Source organism: Pholcus phalangioides, unplaced genomic scaffold, assembly GCF_987345545.1.
Source record: "Pholcus phalangioides strain wild (caught in Gottingen) unplaced genomic scaffold, Ppha-v1.0 ptg000020l_1, whole genome shotgun sequence".
In the NCBI taxonomy this organism is placed as follows: Eukaryota; Metazoa; Arthropoda; class Arachnida; order Araneae; family Pholcidae; genus Pholcus; species Pholcus phalangioides.
The window spans coordinates 10,829,376-10,848,721 of record NW_028301613.1 but is presented as its reverse complement, the minus strand read 5'-3'; the positions used below and the strand labels follow the sequence as shown (position 1 = coordinate 10,848,721).

Below are 19,346 nucleotides of genomic sequence, written 5' to 3'. Positions count from 1 at the left end.
CCAACATGTAACAATTCGTTAGAAGTTCCACAGAGGAATATAGACAAGGTGCATGTATGGCCTGGTAGTCCACTTATCAACACAAGTTAGACAATATCAACAACCTTAAGAAATCGGCATTTGTCTGACGATGTTGATATGGATCACTCAGAAACAATTGTCTGCAGACTGGAATTTCTTTACAGGGACATGAGTATGGTGTTGGATCTTGGGTTTTTGGCATGGTATGCAGAGTTGCCAACTGCTACGGATGGCCACAACAAACTACACAGCTACGGAAGATATTCTAAATATTATGCAATGCAAGAAACTCAAAGACCTGATTTTTAAAAATTTCGTTTTATTTCCTTTTCTTTTAATTGCATCGATTTTTACCATAATGTATTTTTGTAATGTATCTTTAACATTTATATACACATGTGAGAGAGTTCGAGAGAAGAAAAATTCGGAGGCATCTATTTTGTATCTGCATGGAGGGCAATCTGTAAAGCCGGATCTAACCCCCATCCCTGTCTACTCTATACCCAAACACGCAAAAACCCTGTTTCCCATCAAAACCAGTTTTTTTTCCCATAAAAAATTAAATACTGCTTGAAAATATAAATTTTATTTTAGAATAACTTTTTTTTAAATACCTCTTAAAATTTTGGAATGAAATTACTCTTCAAAATTATTTTCTTGGGTAATTCTAAGTGCGACTATGTAAGATGGGAGGAAGGTGGTGGTGCTGAAGTACGAAGGAATAAAACACTCTCTGGAAACGAATCTTTTCGTGGCAAGCAAAAAAAAAACTTTTTTTGTGACCCTTTCCGAAAGTCTGGGAATTTAATGCGCTGAGTGTTGTACATACCATATAGAGGAGAAATATAATTATTTCTGTATTTCACCCCTAAGGTACATACAAGACAGTTATTTCGAGGAGTTTCCAAGTACACACACAAAAAAAACAAGCGCTATTTGACGCAGAAAAATACGAAAATACACTATAGGAGGAACAAGATGTTAATTCTGGCGCAGAGTTCCAACCACTGGCAATTAGTAGCATCATTTTCTTGCAGGAATGATCGTTAGAACTTAGCTAACTTCTTTATTTCAATTTCATTGCCAATTTTTTCGACAGTGCAACAATCTTCTTTTCCAGTTTTTCTCAGTATATCAGAAGGCAGTGTGGCCACTGTAGTCCGACCAATCAGGTGTCGTTACCTCTTAAATGCGCTGGTCATCAGCAGAGCTGTTCCCAACCGCTACAGCTGACTTGAAAAATCTATACAAAGAAATCTTTCCCCCTCCCTCTCTCTTGTCACACCTTGTTTTCTTTTTTTCAGGGACCTTTCAGCATCAAGTACTACTCATCATCAAAAATTCATCAACCTTAGCAGCAAATATTCCAGGGTGGGGGAAAAAGTCATGACTTTTTTTAGAAACAGTTGGAAGGATTTTAAGGGTCCTTATGAAGGAAATGAAAAACTAATGACTTTTTAAGGAATTTTTAAGCACTGCACGAACCCTGAACTGTTGTGTGGTTTAATCGTGACCATCAGGCACGATCTCTTCACACTCATAGCAGTTCCTAAATCCTTTCTGGATGGGATGTAAATGTAAAATATGCTTTTCTCTTCGCATACTGCTGGCACACGTGGCACATTAAAGGCACTTTTTGTGGCACTCACGTCGACAGCGAAAACAACAAGGCCTCTCTCTCCTCTCTTAATATGTAGCTGGACTTCTTTGAGTCCATGGTGTAAAATTCCCTTTTCACTCTTGGACGCTTTTCTGATGAGCTTGTGGTTTTTTAGCGAGCCGCTATGGGCTTGGCGAATTTCAGTATATCTTCGTAGTCTGCAGATTTGGAATCGTAGAAAGACTTATCGTCACCCACTTCGCTACCATGTTTCCCTTTTTTCATGTTTTTCTGATTGATCGAGAAAACATGTAGTTAAAAACAATAAAATTTTAATAAACAACAGATATGTTAAAAGAAAAATCCCTTGACGCACACACATTTTTCTCAAACTGGTTCTCTGTCCCAAGCAGTATGCCATAGAGCTAATGTTAAATTCTGTTCTATTTTACGTGCTCTCATTTCTGTTAACTTTATTTTATGAATTTCGTTTTTGTTCTGCTATTTTATTCTTCCAGCCACCACTGAATTCATTGTAATAAAAAGCCGACTTTTGGATTTTCTATGTGTCTTAACACTAGAACGACCGTCAGTGTCGAATTGACATGGAGCATCTTTATCGCGCTTGTTTTGTGTCTTTTTTTTTTCTGAATTTAAATATTTCTTGTGACTTCATTATTTTTCCTATGAAGCATACACAAAAAATTTCAAATTAATTATTAAATACGGAAAAGTTTTACCTAGATGTACCTAAAACGTATGATGGTGTCATTTCAACACCAGCAAGTTTGGAATGTGTTCTGCTTCTTAATTTCTTCGTATGACCTTCGGTTGATCTTGTTTTGTTGAAACGTGTCTGTCGCACCCTACTTTTATCCTAAACAAACTCTGTTCTTTTCCTGGCTGACATGGTATTTCTTTACTTCTCTCTGTATGTTTGTCATAAATTAGAATCATTTTTGATTCTGCTAGAGCAACAATGTCTCACAAAAAAGGTTGCATTGTGGAAGAAATTGCACATTTGTTGAGAAATGTATCTGAAAATGAATCTGATGGTAGTTAATTATCTATCTCTGATATTGATTTTGATGGTGAAGTATTTTTCCAAACCAATGAATCTGAGGAAAGTGATGATATTGATAATGTCCCAAATAAGTCAGATTTATATGTATCCCGTGATGGAACTGAAGAAGTTGATATGGATTTGAATTTGCATGGTAGATTTCCTGTAAGAAATATTTTACACGAAAAAAGCGGGCCAGTAAGTTTTGTTAAGCGATATATCGCTGAGTCCGTCATGAATTCGTGGCTACTTTTCAGGGTTGGTATAAAAAAACCGGTTTTTTTGAAAAAACCAAAAACCGGGTTTTTCTGGTTTAAACCAGGTTTTTTTTTTTTTTGTTTCAAATAGTATTAACATTAAAAACAATGAAATTTCTGAAAAATCATTCAAACTTCCAATAATTAACAAAAATAAAATGTTTATTAATGTAATTAACACTATTCCCATGCTAATTAATCAATAAATATTTTTAAAATTTAAAAAAAAAACCAACTTTTGCCATTTAATTATTTTTTGCTTAACTCAATGGATTACTGTGTGTTTGAAAATTCTTTTAATGTTATTAATCATATAATATATAAAGGTTTTTCTCCAGTTACTTTCAGTATACTTAATTAGAAAGATATTTTGAAAAAAGTAATAAAAATTAGGTGAATATAATGAGGCATAAATAATTAGCAATGATTTACGATATACAGGGTGATTATAACTAAGGTTCTGATTTCAAAACACTGTAAAAAAGAGCGATTGTCAGAATGACTTGAAAATTGTCATGCATATTCCTGAAAAAATTCAATTTTATTTGATAAAGGGGGAAAAAATACTTAAAAATGTAAAATTAATGACATCATCCAACATGTGGGAAATTTGCTCGCAGAATGGAAACGATAGCCAGTCGTGGTAAAATTATAACTTAATTATAGCATTGCACGAGTCCATAATTCACGGAAACATCACAAAAAAAATGAAGTAATTAAACAAATAACTACAACTTACTCAAAAAATGTTAAATATGTTGTCCACCGCGTGTTCTGACTATGAGGTTGAAAGCACAAAAATTCTTGTTCAACAACAGAATCGGAGTATGCCATGGTCATAATGTGGATGTGCTTGCAATTCAGCTTTATTAAATCAAACGCGCTCCCTTTCCCCCGTTCATATTCCTGAGGAATGAGGAACTTCTAACATATAGGGAATGTGCTGGAGATTGCAATTCACCAAAGTTTGCAATCTGACCACTGTTTATAACATTTTGAGGTACCCCACAGCAAGAAGTTTCAAGGATTAAGGTGCATCCTGTCAAAATGGGTCTTCAGCAGCTGCTTTGCTGGTATTGCAATGTGCATCTTCATAGAAGTTCTATCCACACACTGATGCTGTGGAAGTGCCGAAATGATGTGGTTGCACAAAATAGATTATACTGCTGGCCAAGTACAGCATCATCTACTTGCACATTTTTCTTTTGTGAAAGAAACGTCCATTGCTTCAGGAGTATCCACGCAAATTTTCAAGTCATTTCGATCAGTACTTATTGTATAGTTTTGGAATCAAAACTTTAATTATAATCACCTTGTATATAGCTGATTATTTTTCATAAATCTGTTACTACTATACAGTAGAACCTTGATTAACTGGGCTTAACAGTGTGTGTGTGAAAGTATAAAAAAAACAACTATTGAATATTAAGACTGGGAGATATACAGTAGGAGATGTGCTACTTCTTATGGGAAAGAAAATGAAAATGTATGTGAGGTAATGTAATAACTAGTACACTAGTCTTTGTCCTTTAAGGATAGCTGGTGTCTTTATTGGATTATAGGACCACCTGCCCTTAGCATGATGGTGTCACTACTGTAGCTGCTTCTTTGTGAAGGGAAAAAGAAACCCTGAGATAATACACCACTACATTTAGATGTGTGATGCAATCCTTATTCATGAATTTGCTAAAGATAGAGCATCTAAATGTAGCCAAAGGTTAGAAAACGTTGTAAGAATGAGAAATTTTGGCTTTTATATATAACTTTAAATGACTAAGATACTTCATATGAAAAATCTATATATATTCTGGCCACTTTTATGAGACTTTTTGAAAAAAACCACTTATAAAATCTTCGTTTACAGATATACCATCAGAATGTACCCCGAGGATATAAAATGTGGTAAAAATTAAACATTTTGGCTAATAATGAACAAATATGATATTTTTCAAGGAAAAAAGTGCTATTTTGGCCACTTTTTTTCTGATTGTTTGAAAAAAACCAAAGTGGTTTTTTTTAAAAAAACCAAGGTTTAAACCAAACAACCCTGCTACTTTTTATTGATCAATTTATATTAGATCATGTGAAAAAATGTACAGAAAATGAAGCAAGAAGGATTCTTCAAAATCGGTCTTTTTCATTTGATAACTCTTTCTTATCAATACTATATACTTGTGGAGTAAGTGGTGCTAAAACATCTAATTACAATCTCTCCGATCTTTTTGGTCCTACTCTTAGGGCTTGAACTTGAAAGAAACGGAGTAGAAATAGATTTCGAGAATATTCTGAGTTTTTAAGGTTCGATATAAATCTAACACGGTCTCAAAGGCTTCAAGAAAACAAGTTTGCAATAATTTCTGAAGTTTGCAACAGATTCATCAGAAACTGGACGATTATAAGCCTGAAGGAAGGGAATATAACAATTGAGAAACAATTATTTCCCGATTTCCGAGCAAGACGGCTGCCAGACAACAACAACAACTAGCTGAATATGTAGTTTTGAAACTTTTTGAGCCTTATAAAAATAAAGGGCACACTATCACAATGGATAACTTTTTCACCTCAGTAAGACTAGCAGAAGAACTGCTAAAACGCTGCACATATCTTGTCAGAACAGTGAATAAAGCATGAATAGGAATTCCTGATGCTGTCAAAAATAGAAAAGATAATTTTTCAACAAAAGTACTCAAACACAAAAGCACAGGCCCACTGACAGTTTACCAAGGGAAAAAGCAAAGAAAATGTACTTATATTAAGTACTCTGCACACAAGTATTTTTGTCAACAATAATGAAAAAACGACCCATCAAACCATCCAGTTTTGCAACGAAAATAAATGCGATATGGACATTTTCTAATGGCACGAAAATAGTCAAAACTGGTTTCACACAATGGCCTGTACACAGGGCCTTCTTAAGAGCATCATGGGGGGGCCCCCCGGGGCAAGTGATTTTTCTGAGACCCTACCTGAAAAATTCGCAAAAAATTCAAATACTTCCCGTTTTTCTAAGGCCCCTCTTTTCTTGAGGCCCAAATGATCCCATGTGTTAAGACCGCATTGCCTGTACATACCTTTTTTTAATATTATCGACATTGCCGCCATAAATTTTGTATCCGGACAATGGATTTCAAGGAAACACTGTCAGAATCTCGCAAATAAACAAGTTACAATGAACAGAAAAACAAAACCAGTGAAGTTAAAATTTCTTAGCCTAAACTAACGTCAGAGTTTTTCCCAAACTCAGAAAATGCGAAGTGAAAAAATAAGAAGGGAATGTGACCAATAAAGCCTGTAATTCTTGTAAAAAGAGGGTTTGTGGAAAATGTAGCAGTAATTTTGTCTACTACTGCATATAGATTGTGAATAGGTATGAATGTAATTAACAAACTTATTTGTCAATGTCATGCAATCTTTTCAACGCTGTATGTAAAAACTATTTGATTATTAATATTTATTATCCTTTTCCCCTACACATTCAGATAATCTCTTTTATTATAATTTTAAAAGTTTCAAAGTACTTTAAAAAAAAATATTCGCTTTTCTTCTCACAATTCTGTATGTGCAGATCGATGATCATTTTATTCAATTTCATTTCATAAACGACTTTTTTTTGTTTTAAAAAGTGTATTTAAATAATAGAATCGATTTCAACTTATAATTTATGTCATTTATACCTGGTGTCAAAAAGACACCAGCAACTGTTCTAAGATAACAGACACGTTGGCTGTTCTATTGTTAATAGAAGAATAGGAGGAGGTAGAAGGTTTAACAATTTGTCATGACCAAACATGCAGATGTTTTGCAGATACATCCCAGGATAAGAATTCGATTGTTGGCAGGGGGTGACCATGGAATGAAAGTGAAGATGTGTGATTCACTTTAATTCACTCTTTGTGCATTACGATTGGTTGGACTATTGGTATGATACACTGGTTCAAGGGTTCTCAACCTTTGTTCCGTGGATCTCTAAGGGCTTTGTGTGCCCTTCTCAGGGGCTCCGGTTAAATAAAATGAATCAGTAAATTTGATGAATAAATTTTAAAAAAGTCTATGGGACCCTTTGCTATATAAATTGTAGACTAAAAAAGGGTCTGCCAGTGAAAAAGTTTGAGAACCACTGCATTAGCTTGTTGATAAGGCTATTTCTGAGTCGATCAAAATTCTACTTTGGCCAACTACTTAATTCTTTGCAAATCGCTATGTCAACAAAACAGAAAAGATTGTGCTTGACTTAGGATGAAAAAAATATATTTCGAAAGAAATTAATGTGCTAACTTTGATGAAGACAGAAATTGCTAAACAAAAAGGATTATAAAAATTACATTGAGTTCTTTAATCAAAGATCAGCGAAAGATAGTTTCTGCCAAAGCGAAATTCGTGCAAAATTTTATCCATCAATTTCAGGGAATTTTATATTTACCAAAACTTTGTGATAAAGCAAACAAAAATAAGTAATTTTTATAAAAATCTATATATATAAAATTAATTTTCTGTGCGTGTCTGTCTGTTCTCTATACATATCCACAATTTTAGATAGATCGTCACTAACTTTTGCATATATACCAAATGGGACCCGACTTGAACGATAGGCTACTTTAAAATTGAGTCAGAGTAGGGCAAATGCCCCAAATGAGCAAAAAACTGTCAGGCAACAATGTTTTTTGGGCCTCAATAATCACTTTCCGAATGTTTAATTTGGTTCCCTAGTAATGTGTTTCAGACATGTATATACCTTTATAATGGTTTGCCACATTTTCAATACTGTCAGTAATGAGGCTTTTTGAATAGACATCATAATCGTCACAGCATTGCTTTGAGGGTCAGGAAAAGGGTGATCCTCATAGAAATCAGTGTTAAAATTGCCGATTTCACTGTAGAAATGCGGAAATTTAGTGGGTTTTTCTGTCACATCAATAATTTGAATAATAAAAATTGAATTGAATTCTTGATTTTTGAAATATTGAGTTCGCTCAGAGATATACGAAGCCCAGGAGATTAAATATGAAATAATTAACCGGACTTACTTTTGAGTTGGATATTCATGCAATAACACTTATTTCAACTTTTTATTTATATTTTCAAAAGCACGAAAATTAACGTCTTCCTATTGTCTTTTAGTATTCAACTGTATAAATTCATGTGTGTTAGGATATTTTCAATTAATTATGGGCCCGTAATAAGTACATCAAAGAAATTCCACAGTTTAATTAAGCATTTTTGGAAGCTGAAGCAGGCAAATGGATCACTTGAAGTTTAAGGGGGGGGGGGGAAGAATCAAAATACCTAGCGTGTGCGCGCCCCTTAACAAAGAGGAAAAAATATATTCATTTCTACACTGGTAAAATAAATTAAGAGAATTTGCATATTTTATCGAATTTCATGAAAAGAACTGAACTGAATGTAAAACCACTGCTTCTAGACAAAAATGAAAATATTGTACGTCAAATACGTAAGCGTACACGAGTGTGTAGGCGGAGCCAGTAGAGAAACAGGCTTTATAAGCGCACGTAAGTTAAGACGTATTTCGTTCGCTAGCACACCTCTGCGAATTTCTTGCAGCAATCGGTTAATTTCAAATTGTAACAGTAAAAATGAGTAACCACCAACGTTCAGATGATGGAATGAGGTGGCGAATTGTGGGGAGGCTAGAAGCAGGCCAATTTCAAGTCCAGGTTTATAGAGAGTTCAATTTAACGCCCAGCATCGTGTGTAACTTATGGAAACAGTTCCAGGATACCGGATCCATCGAGAGAAAGCCTGGGCAAGGTCGTCCAAGAGCCACGATGGTCAGAGAAGATCGCCATTTGTCGATTATAGCGAAGCGTAACAGGAATGCTACAGCTTCTCAGCTCTCTCGTGACTTGTATGCAGCCACAGGAACCCGTGTATCAAGGGTGACTGTTTCCAAAAGACTTCATGAGAGAGGGTTGTTTGCAAGAAGACCTGCTGTCACTTCTACGGACAGGAGAATCCGTTTATCATAGTGCAGAGAGCATAGAGATTGGAGTATGGATCAATGGGCGACCGTTCTCTTCACTGATGAGTCCCGGTTCAGCCTCAGCACCGATTCTCGCCGTACGTTCATATGGAGAGAATCAGGGACCCGCTACCTACCCTCCAATGTCCGCGAAATCGGCCATTATGGCGGAGGAGGTTCAATGGTCTGGGCAGACATGTTGGATGGCCACACACCTCTCCATGTCTTTGAAAGAGGCACTGTGACTGGTGTAAGGTATAGGGATGAGGTGTTGGAGCCCCATGTTCGCCTTTTCAGGGGTGCAGTTGGCCCCGAGTTCATTTTAATGGACGATAACGCGAGGCCACATAGAGCTCTTCTGCTCGACGATTTTCTAGAGAGTGAGGATATTTGCCGGATGGATTGGACAGCCAGATCTCCTGACCTTAACCCTATAGAGCATGTCTAGGGCGCTCTGGGGAGGGCAATTGCAACTCGCAACCCCCCTCCGGGAACCATCCAGGGAATGAAAACAGTGTTGCTAAACGAGTGGGACCAATTGCCACAGGAAATGATAAACTGCCTTATTTCAAGTATGAAATCACGCTGCGAGACCTGTATATATGTAAGAGGGAACCATACCCCCCTATTAACCCATTTTTTTTGTTTATTCTGCAACAGCTGTTTCATACCTTCCGACTCCAACGAGTGTTACGCACGATCATGCGTGTGTATTACAATTATTAAATGGTTATTTGTTTTGTATTGTATCAATGTATGTACATATCAAATTTCATTAAAATCGGTACAGTAGTTCTAGAGATAATCGACCAAGTCTGCAAATTCTCTTAATTTCTTATACCAGTGTACATTTCCTTAAATCTAGATATTTTTTTTATTTCATGAGTCGTGCAGGAAGTTGCCATATTGGTTAACTTGGGCACAGTTTGCATGTCCCTCAAAGAGAGAGGGAGATATTACGTGATCCAAAATGTCTGTGTCAAATTAATGTCTGTATTGTCTTTTGATATTCAACAGCATAAATTCGTGTAATTTAGGATGTTTTAAAATTAATTATGGGGGCCCGCAAAAAGTACATCGAAAAAATTCCACAGCTTTAATTAAGCATTTTTGAAAGCTGAGACAAGCAGATGCATAACTTGAAGTTCAAATGGGGGGATTGAAATACCTAGCGCCCCTTAAAAAGGGGAAAAAAACTAATTTCTATGTTTCTTTAAATCTGAATTTGTTTATTTCATGAGTCGTGCAGGAAGTTGCCATATTGGTTAACTTGGACACAGTTTGCATGCCCCTCAAAGAGAGAGGGAGATATTACGTGATCCAAAAAAGCCTCATTAAATAAAACCCGGGCAGCATCGGGTATTATAGCTAGTCATCAATAAAAGTGAACGGCTAACTCATTTTGTATTTCCTACATTTTTTTCGTCTCTCCCATTTATGAACTCTCAATTTTATGAAATAATTATTAAGTCAGTTTAAAAACAAATGTCAACTGTATATAGAAATTTAACGATTAATTTATTAAAAACATAACTTCAGAACAAACTGGTTAGCAGAACATTGAAAGTAAAATGTTGAATGCAAAGAGCAAGTCATCAACTACATTTCTATACAGCATTTGCGGTGACTTAACATAAACATAATACAGGGTACGGTGACGTCTACACCTACAGGGGAGTGTACCGTGGTGGCGCTTTATTCCATATGTAAATCTATGTGATTGTTTCCAGTCGCACACATCCAGTATATTAGGAAGTCGCACACTTTACACTACAATCTCTACTGCTAGAAATGCCTTCAAATGATGAAAAATTATTTATTCATATTTGCAGGTATTTTTTTTATAAATTTTGTTAAGTTATGATGACAGAAGTTGTTCAGATTGGATAATAAGCAAACTTTACTCAGGATAATCACAGAGACAAACGAAAATATAATGAATAATGTAAGCTCTGTTTATATTGCATACGTTGGGAAACGAAGAAAAAGCTAGAAGTAACAGACGACCTCATTTGATAACATAAGTTCTGATGTTACTTAAACTTTTAACAGGTAGTTTCTATTTCTTAAGTTTGAAATGAATGAAACATCCACATTTGTGATAAAATGGGGGCTTTCACATGAATTTTATTTACAATATTCAGATCCATCCACCGTATTTAATTTTCTTTGGTAGATAAGTATTTGCCAGAAAACCATTTGCAAGCCTGTTCAGACTTTCAATTTCTGCTTTGCTATTAGTTTGTAAAAGAAGTTGAACCTGTGATGAAAAGAGAAAACATTTTTCAAATCAAAATTTAAATTCAAGTACATGTTTTTATAAATAACATTGTGAGATCAATGTCTACAATCAGTTGGGTTATATAGTGACATGTTTAACACTCCAATAGTTGCATCACTAAGAGGTACATCACCTCGTACATTGCCTGTGAGTCACAAGATGGACTATTCACAGTATGCTATCATATGATATCTGTCTCCTACATGGTAGAAGTTCCCTAGGAATATTAACGTGGAAGCACGTGAAGTTTTTTATGCCACGTGGTATCTGTGATACAAAATAGCTTTACAAAATCTACTAGACACAACCAATGTCACAGCATGACTGACACCATCATTGCAACTAGCGCAAGGAATAGAAAAGTAGTAAGAGCTTGATCCACGCATGGGGCCTGTCACGAAAATAAGAAGCAGTGTATCAGAGAGATCTGATGTGACCATTAGAGCGATAAACATGACACACTACTATGCAGAGTTATTATACTTTGTCAACATTATGTGCTTTATCAACATTTCCAGGAAAAATCTAGGTGCGAACCAAATATTTCAGGCATCAAGCATTTTCTTTTTTTTTTCTCGAGAGCTAGTGATCACACATGGAAAATATTAGGCACTAATATCAATTTTTTTAGTTGCTGCGGAGACCTAGCATGTGGGATTTGTTCTTTAATGACTAAATGTCAGGGCTCCCAATCAAAAAATTAGAAAAAGTAGGACAGAGGAGGATAACCTCCTCCTTAGACAACATAATAGCATAATTTAAAAAAAAATCCCCAGAAAAATATTTTTTTATTTTTAGGAAATTTTAAAATTTTCTAAAATTTTTTTCTATAGAACTATTTCAGCATCCTGTAAAATTGATTCAAGCCAAAGCAAAATTACACAACAAATGACTTGGTTACAAAAACAATTTTTGGCCAAAACAGGGTACGAGAAACCAGAGATAATTCTTTATTTCCTCTCCTCACAATATAAATTGCATCCTTTTGTTTGGAAACTTCCACAGTCCAGTCCATCAACTCTCTTCGACAATGCACAGCACATTATGAAGACATGTAAGTTTTTGAAGATTGACGCTCTTTTGAAAGCACAGTGCAAAATGTGTAAATTACGCAAAAAGGTCTGACGTAAATAATAAATAAGTCAAGGTGAACTGGATGTTTTTTACTGCGTTGTCATCTTTTTTTTAAAGGCATTTGTTTACATTTTACTATGTTCAATGTCAGTGTGACTGTTTTTGACAAATGAAACACTTTCACTTCCAGCTCTTTTCAAAGTTTTGTAAACATTGTTTATGCCTCCGCATGTCTTAAATATACAGAGCATTACTGCATACTGTTAAATAGCATCAGAGTCACAAAACCTAGAATAGGCCTATGTATCCAACTGCTTTGTTATGCAAAATGTTGTTTCACCTATACACAAAATGTGCTTCATAATTTTGAATGATGAGTGTTAGTTACAGAGCCATGTAAATACAAAATATATGAGTAAATATATTATATATGATATATTATAAATGATATATAATATATTATATATGATTAAAAATATGAGTAAATACAAAATTATTTTTTCTATCCAGACACAGAAGTTTTTAATGACAACTCTACTTGTTGAACTCTCAAAAGAAAAATTAATAAACCAAATGGTCCACATACACCCCTGTTCTGTTCGCGTCTGCGAAAGAATGGAATTCCCGGTTTAAACGAAAAAACAAACTTTATTTAATTCCGAATTGATCAGATGAAAAATTTAGCAGTCATGCTTCTCGAACGGCAGTAACAACAACACTTATTCGGACACACTTAGCGCCGAGGACCAAACATCCACATACGAAAATTAAAGAAAAAATATATTAAAAAAATGTGAACACAACACCGTCTCGTGGCGTATTACCGAACTGTAAACATACTCCTGCCCTAATTAATTACTATTAATTATAATACATTAGAGTCACAAGGGAAGCTTGATGACCTTGGCAATAGTCCGCTTGTAGAGGCCCTTGCTAGTCTTCACCGTGACTACACGAACGAGTCCATCAGTTCCGGGATGCGTTTCCACAATTTTAGCAATCGGCCAGCTTGATGGTGGAAGGTTGCTCTCCTTAAGTACCACAATATCACCTACGGACAGGTTGGGGCAGGTGTTCTTCCATTTATGCCTTTGTTGCAAAGAATGGAGATATTCAGTGTGCCATCGTTTCCAGAAACTATTCTTCAGATTCCGAACAAGTTGCCATCTCGTTGACGGATGCTTGACATCATCCACTTCTTCTGGAACTGAGCACAGAATATCGCCAGTCAAAAAATGAGAAGGTGTCAACACTTGCATCGAGTCTATGTTTTCGTCGTTGTGAGTCACCAATGGTCTGGAATTCAGTATTCTTTCGATTTGGCACACTAGAGTAGATAGCTCTTCAAATTTCAGGTGTGAATCCCCAACGATTCTTTTCAAATGAAACTTGACTGATTTAATTCCAGCCTCCCAAAGCCCTCCAAAATGAGGAGAAGAGGGTGGTATCATGTGCCACTGAATTGATCGTTGGTTGAGGAAATATGATATTTTTGGATTGTCATTTATCTCCTTCGCGAACAACGTTAGTTCGTCAAGCTTACGTCTTGCACCAACGAAATTTGTTGCATTATCACAGTACATATTCAATGGAGCGCCACGTCGCGCATTTAATCTCTTCAAGGCCGCAATGAAAGAATCCGATGAGAGATCACTCACAATTTCGAGGTGTACAGCCTTAGTTGCCAAGCATATGAAAAGGGCAATGTATCCCTTCGCGAATTTGGATCCACGACCCTTATGAAGCTTTATCTCGATAGGGCCAGCAAAATCTACACCACAGTTCGTGAATGGTCTGTTCATGGTGACTCGAGGACCTGGTAAATCTGCCATCAGCTGAGAAGTTGATTTGCAACGGAACCGGAAACACACAGTGCACTTGTGAATAACTCTATGAATTATCCTCTTAGCTCCAATAATCCAATACGATTGCTTCAGGATATTGGATAGAAGCGTCGGACCAGCATGCAGATTCGCAATGTGAGATTCACGAATAATAAGCAGACTAATTGGATGATCTTTTGGCAGAATGATCGGGTGTTTGGCTCCATATGTAAATTTTGCTCGTTGAATCCTGCCTCCTGCCCGTAAAACACCATCTTTATCGATAAATGGATTCAGTGATCCAAGAATGCCTTTATAGTTCAATGGTTTTCCGTTACGAATACAATTTATCTCATCGTTGAAGGAACAGTTTTGAACCCACCAAATGATTACTTTCTTTACACGTTCTATCTCGGACAACTGCAATGGCTTCACAGTGGTTTTCGCGATGTTGCTGTCAGTGGGTTTTGTCCCAATGCATTTTGACAAAAATCTGAAACAGTACGCAACGATACGAATGATTTTGGACAGAGATGAATATTTTTCAAATAATTCACTCAGAGTGTCGTTGATCGATGTTGCGTATGAGTATATTGGATCCGGTCTTTCTTCAGGCATAGGTGATGATTTCAGCAATTCATCATTTGTCTTAGGCCAGGTTGCAGATGGATCACGGAGAAATGGTGGTCCATGCCACCAGAGTTCACATTCTTGCAGCAGCTCAGGACTGATTCCTCGGGACGCAAGATCAGCTGGGTTGTCCTTTGATGTGACGTGATTCCATACACTTACTGGTAGCGTATCGAGAATCTCTGAAGTCCGGTTGGCGACAAAGGTTTTCCATCTTCGTGGATGTGACGACAACCAGGACAAGACCACTCTAGAATCAGTCCATGCAAAAACTTGAATGTCTGGTATCTTGATAAATTTCAGCACAGATTTGAACAGCTGAGCCAGCAGGAATGCACCACAGAGTTCAAGTTTTGGAATTGACAGCTGTTTCACAAGCGCTACCTTAGTATTTGACACAAACAGAGTGACCTTAGTATTCCCAGAATTTTCTTGACAGTAATAAATTACAGCCGCATAAGCTTGAGAAGAGGAATCACAAAATCCATGTAATGATATCGGACCCTCTGATGCCGATACACAACGAGGCACCTTTAGCACATTTATTGCATTAAAATGAGCTTGAAACTCAAGCCATTCCTTCGTTAGAACATCGGGTAATGGATCATCCCAATCACATTTCACCACCCACAACTTTTGGTAGAATATTTTGATCCATACTATACATGAGAAAATTAATCCCATTGGATCGAATATCTGAGCAGATCTAGAGAGGACTTTGCGTTTCGTCAAGGGAACATCAATGTTCAAACATGGTGTGAAGAAAAAGGCATCATCCACAGAGTTCCAGTTCAATCCCAATACCTTGGACTGTTCATTGCTGTCAATTGCAATATTGTGGTCATCACAATCTGCATCCAGCTCCTTTAGAAGTGATTGCGAATTCGATCTCCACTTACGAAGCTCAAAACCTCTGATTCGAAGTAACGAAGACACTTGTGAGCACAACCGCTTGGCATCTTCCGCAGTATCTGCACCGGATAGCAAATCATCTACGTAGAAGTCATTAGAAATGATTCTTGCTGCATCTGGATAATTGCCTTGACGGTCAATGCTTATTTGCTTCAAGCATCTAGTAGCCAGGAACGACGAGGAAGGCAAACCGTAGGTGACAGTTTGTAATTTGTACACAGCGATAGGATCGGAGGAATTGTCACGCCATAATATACGTTGGTATGATTGATCAGAAGGAGACACAAGTATCTGTCTCATCATCAGCCAAGCGCATGTGACCCAAATCCGCGTATTCTTGCATAAACGATCTGTATTCCATTGACAATTCTGGGTCGTGCTTGAATTTTCTTTGCATCGACTGCAGACGCGAGAATGCAGAGTCATAAGAATTTCCCAATTTTACATCAGGTTTGCAGATTGGAAGCTTCACAACAAAACGTCCATTCTCGTTGATCGAGACATTTTCCTTGAAATGCTTTTCACAGAATTCCTCCTCAGGAGTTAGTTCAGGAACCTTTTCACAAGGAATTGATTTGATCTCCCAAAACCGTTTCAGTTCGTCATTCATGCTGAGATTTGTCACTGTCAATCCAACAACTGAAGAGGCATTGTTGATTTTGCCAGTAACGATCCATCCCAATCTCGAATTTTGGGCAATGGGCTCCTTGTTTGCATTCATCACCTGACCAGGAAGAATTATCGAGAAGAAGTGATCAGCTCCTATGATTAAATCAATGTCACTTGGAGTAGAAAATGTTGGATCCGCCAGGTTTAGACCATCAAGCATGTCGCGATCTTTGAACTTGATCATCGAGGATGGTTGAGGAGCAGTCAATCTCTTTAGCACAAAAGCATCCATGTTGAATAGTTCGCGTTGGTTGTATTTTGATGTTATGCACAAACTGACAGTTCCTTGAGTAGTAGTTGGCTGAAAAGATGCCAATCCAACTACTGGGACACGAACACAAGATGATATCTTAAGGCCAAGCCTCTGGGCAGTTGATTGAGAAATTAATGTAGCCTGAGAACCAGAATCAAGTAGGATTCTGACACTTTGATAATGACCCCAGGCATCACGGACCGATGCAACTGCAGTAGGCAACAAGGCAATGTTTCCCTGTGCAGCGTTGAGAGATAGTTCAGGTGGTCTTTCCGAAGAATTTCCAGTGCACTTGACAGCTGGCTCATCACGCGACACCGAAGCAGTAGCATAGTTTGAATGCATTTGTTTGTGGAGACTGGAATGATGTCTCGCGTTGCATATTCGACATGAAAACTGAGAGCAGCACTTCTTGCTCAAGTGCTTGTTTGACAAGCAATTAAAACAAAGATTTTTCTCCCGCACAAAATCCTTGCGTGCCACGACACTCAGATTTTTGTAACTAACACAATTCGCGATGGAATGGTTACCATTACATTTTGAACACTTCACGTCAGACAATCTAGCTGCAGTGCTAGACGTACCTTTGGGTTTCACTTCAGATGCGGAATCGACTGCCGTATCCTCGATAGCCGATGATCTCTCGTTGAGGAAATCGATGAAGCTCTGGAACGTTGGAAAGTCTTTGTCGACGGTCCTCTCGAACCACATTCGGCGAGTATCGGCGTCGACCTTTTCGAGCAGCAGATGTATCAACCATACGTCTGGGCTGATGGCCCCATCACCAAGAGTTTTCAAGCCCCGGACGACTTGTTCGGAAGTGTCGGCTATACATTGTAAGTTAGATTTCACACTGGTGACCCTGGGCTGATTCAAGAAAGTAGAAACCAGCGAGCTGGCTATTTGCTTTTTCTTGTCGTAACGCTCCACCAGCCTTCCCCAAGCTTCTTGATAGCTAGCCTCCGAGATCAGAATGTGGCGGATGATATCGGCTGGAGCTTTCTCGAGCAGTCCTTTCAAATAATGAAACTTCTGTATTGGGCTGAGAGTTTCGTTATTGTGCACAACTCCTAGATACATGTCCTTGAAGCTGAGCCATTCCATGTATTCTCCGCTGAACGCGGGAATGTTCAGCTTCGGGAGTTTGAACCCACTTGACCCAGTGGCTGAGTTTTGCACTTGAGATGCGTAGTTGGAGTGCGGCGCCTCCACCATCTTCTTGGCATTGATGAATCGGTTCAGCTTCGATTTGACGTCAAGATACTGATCTTCGACTTTTCCCATCTCCGATACCTCGTCTGGAAGGGCTTGATCATACTCAATGAACCTCTTGAAGGCATCTTCAATCCGTTCTAGTCTCACCAGGACTGCTTCCGTTGATGTAGAGTCCTCCAGCGACGCTGCGAAACTAACAATGCGAGTCAGAGCGGCCTTTTCTCGTCCCCGTAGCTTGACGATTTCCGTCTGAGTCGGCATTTTCAGGCAAGATGATCTGATTCAGATCCCGGACGAGCCCCCAAAAAATGTTCTGTTCGCGTCTGCGAAAGAATGGAATTCCCGGTTTAAACGAAAAAACTAACTTTATTTAATTCCGAATTGATCAGATGAAAAATTTAGCAGTCGTGCTTCTCGAACGGCGGTAACAACAACACTTATTCGGACACACTTAGCGCTGAGGACCAAACATCCACATACGAAAATTAAAGAAAAAATATATTAAAAAAATGTGAACACAACGCCATCTCGTGGCGTATTACAGAAGTGTAAACAACCCCCATCCTCAAATAACCTTGAAAACGATACAATTTCTGCTTTGGCAGAATCATTAATTGCAATCTACAACATTTATAATATTCGGCAATATATCAATGATTCCCTACTTAATTAAAATCAATTACACAAATTTTGTAGATAGGATTTGGTAAAAAAAGGTAGGACAAGTGGGAGCCTTGCCAAATGTGAAGCTAAAAATGTAATTTGATTATTGAAAAAAATGAAGAACAAGGCAAAGCATCTTTATGACAAATAAATAAAGCCAGTGTTCAACTGCAATGATTATTGATTATTCACACTTTTTTGTGATTGCAATTATTTCATGGATATCAACTATGTGATAACTTTTATTACAGAAACTTTTGGTGAAAAAAAATAAATCAGTGTAATAAAAAAATGGTGATCCTGTTTTTTTAATATGATAATTAGAATGAAATCTTTCAAAACAATGTAACATCTTATTTTGGCCTGCGTCAGGTTATAAAATTATATAAGGGAAATTAAAAGGTTGAGTATCCCAACTTTTGGAATTGTACCAGAGCCATTCACCAACCATAATAGCAAATACATGATGCTTATGTATACAGGGTAATTTAGAAAAGATGGGAAAAACTTCAAGCGGTGATAGAAACAATTGTCATAAAAAATTCATAGTCTAACATGAAACGCAAACATGCTAGCACATTTCGAAATGGCTGCTCCGCAAACGTTAAAATGGCATTCCTGTTGAAATTTATCGGGAGAAAAAGAACACCAAATGTAACATGAGGAAGAAGAAAAAATCATATGCAAATCTGCATCACAGTGAATAAAAGGCGCGGACGGCAGCCCTATGAAGTAATTCCAGTACGTCATTCATATGCTACAACTGTTAGAACAGTTGCGCACTGGAATAAGTTCACAGGGCTGGCGTCTGTGCCTTTCATTCACTGTGATGTAGATTTGCATACTGTTTCTTCTTCCCCAGGTTATATTTGTATGCATGGTGTTGTTCTTTGCCCAATAAGTTTCAA

The 19,346-nt window shown here is 37.3% G+C and overlaps 1 protein-coding gene across 3 annotated transcripts in view; it reads right to left on the bottom strand.

The window, feature by feature from the left end:
- Positions 1–11,027: 11,027 nt before the first annotated feature.
- mei-W68 (meiotic W68) overlaps positions 11,028–19,346 on the bottom strand; it is a 152,749-nt gene continuing 144,430 nt past the window's right edge. For all 3 annotated transcript variants that reach the window (XM_089248442.1, XM_089248440.1, XM_089248441.1), the window contains one exon: positions 11,028–11,178. In XM_089248442.1, the coding sequence (XP_089104568.1) occupies positions 11,059–11,178 (120 nt within the window). In that variant the 3' untranslated portion in view covers positions 11,028–11,058. The remainder of the gene's footprint in view (positions 11,179–19,346) is intronic.